The sequence below is a fragment of the Gossypium arboreum genome, chromosome 1 (genome assembly GCF_025698485.1).
Source record: "Gossypium arboreum isolate Shixiya-1 chromosome 1, ASM2569848v2, whole genome shotgun sequence".
NCBI classification, from domain to species: Eukaryota; Viridiplantae; Streptophyta; class Magnoliopsida; order Malvales; family Malvaceae; genus Gossypium; species Gossypium arboreum.
Window position 1 is genome coordinate 29,758,432 of NC_069070.1, and position 10,934 is coordinate 29,769,365.

The 10,934-nt window shown below is 33.8% G+C and overlaps 1 protein-coding gene across 4 annotated transcripts; it reads right to left on the bottom strand.

The window, feature by feature from the left end:
* Nucleotides 1-1,901: 1,901 nt before the first annotated feature.
* LOC108478927 (uncharacterized) lies at nucleotides 1,902-4,658 on the bottom strand. 4 transcript variants are annotated; one of them, XR_008283072.1, is made up of 5 exons: nucleotides 4,232-4,658; nucleotides 3,960-4,124; nucleotides 3,655-3,708; nucleotides 3,155-3,423; nucleotides 1,902-2,254 (listed from the first exon to the last, which is right to left on the bottom strand). XR_008283072.1 is itself a non-coding variant. In XM_053028138.1 (4 exons), the coding sequence occupies exons 1-4, from the start codon at nucleotides 4,349-4,351 to the stop codon at nucleotides 3,268-3,270; spliced, it is 495 nt and encodes a 164-aa protein (XP_052884098.1). In that variant the 5' UTR covers nucleotides 4,352-4,658; the 3' UTR covers nucleotides 2,890-3,267. The 4 variants fall into 4 exon arrangements, 1 of the variants encoding a protein (XP_052884098.1); XR_008283069.1 differs by having other exon boundaries at nucleotides 3,128-3,423; XR_001870367.2 differs by lacking the exon at nucleotides 3,655-3,708 and having other exon boundaries at nucleotides 3,128-3,423; nucleotides 4,232-4,656.
* Nucleotides 4,659-10,934: the final 6,276 nt, after the last annotated feature.

Below are 10,934 nucleotides of genomic sequence, written 5' to 3' on the forward strand. Positions count from 1 at the left end.
AAAATATATTTTTATATTTAAAAATTTTAGTTAAATGATGATGTGTTATCTATGTGGTAATCCATATGTATATCATATTAGTAAAATTAACAAATTTTAACTTTTTTATCTATTTAGAAGTGATTTTAAATATATATATATATATATATAAATTTAAAGAATAAAAAAATAAAAGGTTAAAATAAGAAAGCTAGACGTTAAAAAAAAACTCATTCGCTATTTTATTATAGATTCGGCTGATGCTAAGAATGCGGAAAATATAATCTTCGTCCTTTTAGGACAACTGTCAAACAATAACCCCATTTGAGTTCAAATATAGTTGGTATAGATTTGAATGAAATTTTGAGTTTTGAAGATGTGTAATAAACAATGGAATGTAAGAAAAAGAAAAGAAAAGGTGTCAAGAGACACCAATGAAATACTTCTACTGAGTTTAAATAAAATTAATATAAATAACATTTATTTTACAGTTAAAATTTTAAATAATCCAACAACTATGGAACATAAAATGCAAAGTTACAACTTGATTAAGCAATGAAAGTGAAATAGTGAAACTAAAAAATGGATGGGGTTGGGTAATAAATATGAAGCATTTCTATTTTCAACTTTCTGTTTTTAATTTAATGGATAATAATATATATAATTATAAAAAATACATATTTAAGTTGGAAGCCCGATTTAGAAATTTTAGAAGTGAAAACTAAATCAACCTTGATGGGAATTACAATAATTGAATCCACTTTCATCAATCCATTGAGGTGATTAATCGCATGTTCCCATTGACCGTTGATGTGAAGGATGACGTAGCCATTGACCACATTGACCATACCAAAATTTGTAAAATTTATATTAAAATTGTAGAAAATATTTTAAAGTTGTAAATATTTTCCTATTTTTAATAATTTTATAAATTTTAAATATTAATTTTTACAATTTAAAAATATTTTTAACAATATTTAATAATTATTTACAATTTTAATATTTAAACTTTTTCTACAATTTTATATACTTTTTTTATGATTTTTAATAAAATTTTTACAATTTTTGGTTTAGTCAACATGATTAACGCACAATCAATGCAATCAACAACCACATCATTGTCAACATCAACAACTAGTGAAGACACGTGACATTTTTTAATTGGTTGTTTTTTTTAACACAGTTAACGGTAAGGGCCAAAATAGGACAAAAAAATTTAGGTACCAATATGAAAATATGGGTATAGTTCAAGGGTCAAACAAAGAATAAAGCTTAAATATTTTTAAAAATATTGATAAATCCGAATTGAAACACCGAAACAAACTAATACCGATACATACCAATTTCAGTTAGAAAACTGTGTCCATCAATGCAATACTGACTACCTTGATTAGAAATAATAATCATGAAAAACTTTAACAATAAAACTAAACCCTATTCACCAAATATAACAAAATAACTAAAGCTCGAGGTTTAGGATTTATACTAGTAGCTTAATTGAATGAAATAAAGGGTCAAAGGCGGATACAAGAGGAATTTGGTAGTGGCCTGGCCTCCTAAAATGGAAAATTTATATTTAGGTACTTGAAATTTTTTTTAAAATTTTAAATTAGTAAAGGTAAAATTATACTTTGACCCCCCTAAAATTATAAAAGTTCAATTTAATCCTTTAAAAATTATAAAGATATAGACTATAAAAAATTAAATTTTTATTTGGCCCCTCTAAAAATATGTTCTGACTTCGCCCTGTAAATTGTCCAAAGGCCTAACAAGAATGAGACTAGGTCACATTCTTTTTCCTATTTCCTATTCCTTTTAACCCCTATACCATGCAAACTCAAATCAAATCGAGTTTGACCTGAACAAAATATGTTCTGATGCAATGAAAATCGATGATCATGCAAGTCAATGTCGACTCAGTCATCAAGACGAAGATTACTTGATAGTACATTTGATAAATTGGTAATTGAGTAATCAAGCCTCTCTTGCAACATAAACAAACTTGAGATCAATCAAAATACACCATCAACATAAAAGCGCAGCAACTAGCAATAGAAGGAAACATGGCCGGATAATCTCAGACAACACGTAGATGAGACCTAAGATGGATTAATGTTGTGCTTCTATGGAGTCTTATGAAGACCATCTCCAAACTAATTCTGATGATGGAATTTAACAAAGCTGAAAAGATCACCATCTTTCTCATTATTATTTGTGGAACCAAACACCAAAGTAGGATTTGCACCCGGCGAGGAGCCAGTAATAGTCGGAACTCCTAAATTGTTAACCAAAAAAATAAACCAGGGTAAGTAATTTTAGGGGTAAAATTAACTAACAAAGAAGCAAATTTTTTTTTTTTTTTTTTGGTTCTTGTACAATGATAAAAACATGAAATTTTGTTGCCAATTGGAAGGAGGAATCAAAAAAGAATCACAAAACAAGATGAACCAATATGATGATTACCTTGACTTGTAATCGAGACTGAAATTAACCAACATAAAAGACCCCCAAAAATAGAAAGACATGTAATTTCTTTGCCCAGTGGAGGGGGTAATTAAAGAAAATACAATAAACAAGATAAACCAAAGTAATATTTGCAAAATACTCAATTTATTACAAGCAGTAAAGTCTCTGTTGCAAAGGTTTTTGTGATTGTTCATGACACTATACTCAACCAAGTTATGATTTGCACCCAAGGAAGAGCCAGCAGTAAAGTCTCTGTTGCAAAGGTTATTGTGATTGTTCATGACACCATAATTAGCCAAGTTATGATTTGCACCCAAGGAAGAGCCAGCAGCAGAATTAATCAAAACTACAATTCCAGTTAAAGGTTGTTAATAGTAGTTAGTTTAGCAAGTTAGCCTAGTTTTCAGTTACAGTCTTTGTAAAGCTGAGGTATTACAAGCTAAGTTAATGAAATTATTTGAAGAATTCGCTCAGTTCTTCACAATCTCCTAAATTAACAAGTAAATTTAGAAAGACATGAAAAGACCTTATAATCAAGAGTAAAATTCACCTACACAAAACCCAAAAAAAAAAAAAAAAAACTTTAATACCATAAAACACATGTAAATCCTATGCCAATTGTTGGGGGAAAAGAGTGAGAAGTAAATGAGATGAACCGAAATATATGCTGATGAGCGCAAACCTGCAGCAGAGGAACCAACATGATTACCAGTATATGCGGGACCAGTAGCAGTAAAGGCAGTTATACTGGTGTTGTCTTGGTCTGCGAACATGTTACAAGTCTATTAATACAAACACTGAGCAATGTAATCAAGGCGTGGCTCATTTTCTGATCAAAATCAACCATGGAAGGTTGAAAGGTGATTGTTGGAACCGGTACTGATCCCACCAATCCAATAACATTCTATAAACCAGTTCCAGAAGCTCTTGAAACTTGACCACATCCCGCATAATTTTGCGACGCAAACTATCTATGGCCTACAATAAAGAATTGAGTTCAACACTCAATAGAAGATGGGATAATCGAAAATTATTATAAACAACGTAATTAGAATGCCCGGTCAAAAGAAGTAAAGTTATGCCTCTGCAATCGAAGAGAATATGTATTATTCATCTGAATAAAAAAACACCATGGATTTATCAAAAACAGATTGTTAACAAAAATTATAAGCGACAGAGAAACAGTTAATACTAAACAAATTTTCGTACATAGAAGGCCATCAATGCAACGGAGATTTGCCTCGTCCTTTCCAACTCTACTTTCTGAAAAAAAAATTATCATAACAGCAAAATGGGTTTTATTATGCTTATGGGAAAAGCACAATTCGTTACTCTTCCTAGTAATTTAGGAAGTTTTAGGAGATTTGAAGGTTTCCATGATAAAAAATAATCCTTAGATATAGTATATCCAAGACCAACCATATGATCCAAACTAATTTATGATTGTTTAAGCTAATTTTTATTACTGTAATGAAACCATATTAATGTAAAAAGAGAGAAGAACGGGTGTGGACCATGGTGTGAAGGTCTGTCCTTAGTATTTGGTTATCATCTTTCAAAGATTGGAGCTTTCCATGGTACTCGATTCCCTTTTTAGCTTGGTACTTCAGCTCCATTTTGGTCCTTTTGTGATTAGCTTGCAATTTTAAGAACTCTTGGTCTCGTTCCAAATGCATCATCTTTAGTTATAAAAGATACGAAACAAAGATTAATTATTTAACTGATTAAAGAGATAAATAAAATAAGGGAAAAAAGAAACCGATGATGGGTTAATTAATTACTGTACTTTCTTTTTTAGTCGAGACCATCTACAGCTCGCATTATGTCTCTGCTTCTCAGCTTGAGTTTTCTGTTTCTGGCTTTGGGCCTCAATCTCCTCTCCTTCAGCACCATCTATACCCTCCATTTGCGGCGGACACTGTTTTCTTCAAGTCATTTCCTTTAGCTAAGAACAAAATGAAGAAAGAAACTGATGATCTGAAAGTTTGAAGGCAGCCTCCAAGGTTTCAGTTTTATACGAGCGGAAGGTTCCCTCACTACCACTGCCTGTCAATGTTCGAACTGCCATCTCTGTCTATTTACTCCGCCGCTTTGACCACTTCTTCAACAGTCCGCGCGATGTCTTTCTTTTGCTTTTATAGTCGCACCATCGTTTGAAAAGTAATCCAATTTAATCCTTTTAAATTTAAAATAATGGTATTTAAAAATGATTTTTTTATGAGAGGAGCAACTAGTCTGGGAAATGCTCGGTCCATTACATCATTATGTAACACATGCACAACTTAAGCAATATTAACAATTCTAAAAAAAAATAAAAAATTAGCCCCTTTAACAAATGAATGACCCCTTGCAAGGGTTGACCAAAGAATTGTAGTAGTTTTTCCATGATCCTCAAGTTCGCCTTAGTTCGCCACAAAATTTCTTTATTGAGGAGTAAAACGCAAATCAAGTCTGCATTCACGTCGCATCAAGTCCCTAACAATTGATACAAGACAGTACAATGGATGCATAACACCAACATCATAATTGATCATGGTGACAGATGTCAAATAATCAATTTCGACACCCACATATCTATACCTTTTAATCTGAGCCATTTGTTGCCCTTGGTAGAGTCCCCAAAGCTCGACAAAATCAATACAATATTTTCCATGAAATGCTTGGAAGCCACCAAACCAATTACCATAACCATCCCTAAGGACCCTTGCATCAACAACCTCTTGAATATTATAGCTTCCACTTATATTCAATTTCACAAATAGGGGCGAAGTCAGAAAATCTTTTTAGGGGGGTCAGATAAAATTTTAATTTTTTATAGTTTATATTTTTATAATTTATAAAAGATTAAATTAAATTTTTATAAATTTAGGGGGGCTCAAAGTGCAATTTTACCTTTACTAATTTAAAATTTTTAAAATATTTCAAGGGCCTAAAATGAAATTTTCCATTTCAGGGGGGCCGGGGCCCATGCCAGCCCCCCTGGCTACGCCCCTGTTCACAAATCGATCAATCAGTTTTTTCTCAAACTCTTCTTCTATAGAGGATAAACCCAATTAAACAATAAATAAAATAAAGAAAATAAGAATCGAAAATATCGAACACGTAAATATTACGTGAAAAAACTCCTCAATGTCAGATTAAGGTTATAGAGTATTATAGTACAATTGAACAATTAACATCACATAGAATAATTAATCAATTTAAAATATTAACATTAAATTTCAATATTCATTGATAGCATAAATACCTTTAGGGCCTTAAACCAAGCCTACGGGGCCTTTAAAATAGTTTGGGAACAATCAGGGACTAATTTGAAATGAAACATAAAATTTTAGAAAAATATGAAAATTTTAGAAATAGAGGTCACACGGCTGTGTGACAAAGTCCAGGCCATGTGGCTTAGAAACATGGCTGTGTGGCTAATTGTGTACAATTTGAAATATGGGACACACGACCATGTTCTAGCTCGTGTGTCTGCCCGTGTATATATTCGAAATAAGGTCACATGGCCGTGTTGCTCTTTGAGAACGTGTGGATCAACCTGCACTTAAAATTAAAATGACACACGGCTATGTATGGAGACCGTATATGGCACACGGCTGTATGATAGCCCGTGTCCTAGGCCGTGTGCTTCCAAAATGACCCCTAATGCAAGCCAATTCATCAACCCTTTCTTAAACACCAAGACCCACCAATTCTAACCATTTTTCCTATTCAAATTTGCATTAAACACACCATAATACACCAACAGCAATAAACTTCAATGCCTAACCAATATACCCTCATTGGTACCACAAAATAAACATCCAAACAAACACATTCTCAATACTTACAAAACATTACCTTAAAGTTGTGCCATTTCCTCCTTTTAATCACAATTACTAACCATATCTCAAGTTAATCACAATAGACACTTAACAATAACTAAAAGCACTTCAAGTCTCAAACATAACCCAAAGATACCAAACATATATATACAACCACAAAGCTTACTCAAACTAGCTTATAAACAACAACATCGTAAACAAAATAAGTTAAAGGCTCCTAGTACATGCCATTTATAACCTGACATCAAAATAACCAAAACTTCTATCGAGATGAAGGATGGATAGTCTGTATGTGTTCCGACTTGATTCTAACCGAACAAACTTTTTGATGATTTACAGAAAAAGAAGACAACTATCGTAAGCAACTAATGCTTAGTAAATTTGTAAAAATCATAAACATGAACTTATCAAATAGACACAATTCATACTGTAAAAAATAAAATAAAATAAAGAACACACAAATTTTACGTGGAAACCCTTTCAGGAAAAAAACCACGGGCAGAGGAGAAGAAAATTCACTATGTCGAAAAATTTGAATCAAATACAAGAGGAATAGACTATGTCTATTTATAGGCTTGCAAAGCCATATTCTAGTAGGATTGAAACACCTTATCCTAATCAATATAAAATAGATAGAGTTTAATAAGGTTTAAAAACCTTATTCTAAAATAAAATAAAAGAAGTCTAGTTCTATATGGATTTTACTTTTATTTTATTTTTCATCGTATTTTATTTAAATAAGAATTTGGGTCACTTAATTCTAACAATCTCCACCTTGACACAAATTCTCAATGAACAAGTTCTTTATCGCGAACTTTCAATAAACAAGTTCTCCACCTCTTCCATAAAACCCCTTAAGGGTTTAACTTCAACAATGAACACCAACCAAGTCTAAGCAATACTCAAACTTGGTTATAGGAAGTGACTTAGTCATCATATCTGCAGGATTTTCATGAGTACTAATTTTGCTCACAACAATATCACCACGAGCAATAATATCATGAACAAAATGATACCGAATATCAATGTATTTTGTTCTCTCATGAAACATTTGATCTTTTGTAAGAAAGATGGCACTGACATCACAAAATCTTGTGCTGATTTGAAGGTCTTCATTGAGTTCACTAAATAGTCCCTTCAACCAAATAGCTTCTTTACAAGCCTCAGTAATCGCCATGTACTCAGCTTCAGTGGTAGACAAAGTGACTGTAGTTTGCAAAGTGGCTTTCCAACTAATTGCACAACCTCCGATTCTAAAGATGTAACCTGTGAGAGATCTTCTTCTATCAAGGTCTCCAGCAAAATCAACATCAACATACCCTATAACTCCATCTTTAGTTCTTCCAAACTGTAAGCAAACATCAAGTAGTGCCTCGTAAGTATCTTAAAATCCATCGAATCGCTTTCCAATGTTCTTTACCGGGATTTGCCATATGTCGCTAATCGACCGATTGCATATGATAAATCTGGACGTGAACAAACCATAGCATACATGAGAGATCCCACTGCACTAAAGTATGGAACATGTGACATGTACTCAATCTCATCATCTGATTGAGGAGACAAGGCCGATGAAAATCTGAAATGGGCTGCTAAAGGAGTACTAACAGGCTTAGCACTCTGCATATTGAACCTGCAAAGAACTTTCTCAATGTACCCCTTCTGAATTAGGTACAATTTACTTGCTTTTCTATCTCTAAGAATCTCCATACCAAGTATCTTCTTTGCTGGTCCTAAATCTTTCATCTCAAATTCTTCACTTAGTTGGGCTTTAACCTTTCTTATCTCTCCTTTATCTTTTGCTGCTATCAACATGTCATCAACATAAAGAAGTAGATACACAAAAGAACCATCACCGCTTTTTCTTAAAGTAAACACAACTGTCTAAACTACTTCTTTTGAAATCATGAGAAGTCATAAAGGAATCAAACCTCTTGTACCACTGTCTTGGTGACTGTTCCAAACCGTAAAGGGACTTTCTCAGCAAGCAAACATAGTCCTTTTTTCTAAGACTATAAAACCCTCTCGTTGTTGCATGTAAATATCTTCCTCAAGTTCTCCATGCGTAAATGCGCTTTTACATCTAACGCTCAAGCTCTAAATCATGCATGGCCACAATACCAAGCAAAGCTCGAATCGAACTATGCTTAACAACCGGAGAGAACACATCTATGAAGTCCACTCGGAATTTGATCAGTAACCCTTTGCAACAAGCCTTGCTTTATATCTGGGTTCTTCAACTCCTAGAGTCCTTTCTTTCTTTTTAAACACCCATTTACAACGAACAACCTTTTTACCTTTAGGAAGTTTCACAAGGTCCTATGTTCTGTTTTTGTGAAGTGATTCCATCTCTTCTTACATAGCAAACATCCACTTTTCTGAGTCTTCACAGCTAACCGCCTCAGAATAATTAGATGGCTCTTGATTCGCATCTATATCTTCAGCCACATTTAAAGCATAAGCAACTAGATCAACCTCGGCATACTTCTTTGGAGGTTTAATTTCTCTTCTAGTTCTGTTTTTGGCGATAGAGTATTGTGGTGAAGAAGAAACTCTATTATCAATTTTTGTTCTGGATTAAGCAGTTGACTCTGTATTAATCTGATGCTCCACCTGCTTTTGATTTTCTTTATTGGAAGAGTCTTTAAGAGATAAGTTAGGTAGCATAGCAGTTTCATCAAAAACAACATCTCGCTAATCACAACTTTTCTATTTTCGGACACCATAACTTATACCCTTTTACACCACTTTATAACCAAGAAAATGCATTTAATAGATCTCTGTTCCAATTTTCCATTATCAACATGAGCATACGCAGGACACCCAAAAATCTTTAAATCAGAATAATTAGTAGGATTACCAGACCATACCTTTTGTGGAGTCTTTTTCTCAATGGCAACGGATGGAGATCGGTTGATCAAAAAACATGCAGTAGAGGCCGCTTCTGCCCAAAATGCCTTTGGTAAGTTGGCATTTGACAACATACATCGAACCTTCTCCATGATCATTTTGTTCATTCGTTCTGCAACGCCGTTTTGCTGTGGAGTGTGACGAACTGTCAAGTGTCTCATGATCCCTTCTGACTTGCACAATCTATTAAACTCATCAGAACAAAACTCTAAGCCATTGTCTATGCGGAGGTATTTTATCTGTTTTCCCTTCTGTTTTTCAATCATAATTTTCCAAGACTTAAATGCGGAAAACACATCGCTTTTCTGCTTCAGGAAAAACGCCCAAACTTTTCTAGAAAAATCATCAATAAAGGTTAGCATATAATTAGCTCCACCTCTCGAAGGCACTCTAGATGGCCCCCACAGATAAGAATGAATATACTCCAACGTTCCCTTCGTGTTATGGATTCCTCTAGTGAATCGAACTCTCTTTTTCTTCCCAAAAACACAGTGCTCACAGAAATTCAGTTTGCAAATTCTTTGCCCATTAAGAAATCCTCTTTTGCTTAATTCTGCCATGCCATTCTCACTCATATGCCCTAGGCGCATATGCCAAAGTTTAGTAATATCATCATTTGACAAGGAAGAGGAAACGACAGTTGCATCACTAGTAACAGTAGAACCCTACAAAACATATAACTTGGCAGTCTTTCTCTGCCCTTTCATCACAACAAGGGAACTTTTGGAAATCTTTAAAACCCCACTTTTAGCTGTGTATCTGTACCCTTTTGAATCAAGAGTACTCAATAAAATTAAATTTCTTTTCAATTCTGGAACATTTCGTACATTATTAAGTGTTCTGACAACTCCATCAAACATCTTAACTTTAATTGTTCCAACACCTGCGATTTTACACGAAGCATTATTTCTCAAAACAACACCTTCAAAGACTGTTTCATAAGTTGTAAACCAATCTCGATTGAGACTCATGTGAAAGGTGCAGCCTGAATCAAGTATCCACTCCTCACTCACTTTAGAATTGTTGACTGAAGCGACTAGAAGTTCACCATCGTTGTAGTCTTTTACAACATCAGCTTCACTGGAATTTTCTGGTTGTTTTCCCTTTTGATTCCCAACCTCCCTTTTAATCTTGTTCTGTAGCTTATAGCACTCAGATTTAATGTGCCTTTTCTTCTTGCAGAAGTTACAAGTTTTACCTCTGTTTGAAGACTTTGATCTACCCTTAGATTTACCTCAAAGATTCTGTTCATGTCTCCTTCCACGATCATCATCAGTATTCCGATCTTGTCTCCCATGAACAATGAGATCATCTCCCTAAGATTCGTGTTTAATTACAAAATGCTTCATCTTATCATACGAGGTCAAAGAATCATAAATCTCATCAACTGTGAGAGACTCGCGGCTATATAAAATCGTGTCTCTAAAGGTTGAACCCTGTAAAACATATAACTTGGCAATCTTTCTCTGCCCTTTCATCACAACAAGGGACCCTTTGGAAATCTTTAAAACCTCACTTTTAGTTGTGTATCTGTACCCTTTTGAATCAAGAGTACTCAACAAAATTAAATTTCTTTTCAATTCTGGAACATGTCGCACGTCACTAAGTGTTCTGACAACTCCATCAAACATATTAACTTTAATTGTTCCAATACCTGCGATTTTACATGAAGCATTATTTCCCATCAAAACAACACTTTCAGATACTGTTTCGTAAGTTGTAAACCAATCCCGATTGGGACTCATGTGGAAG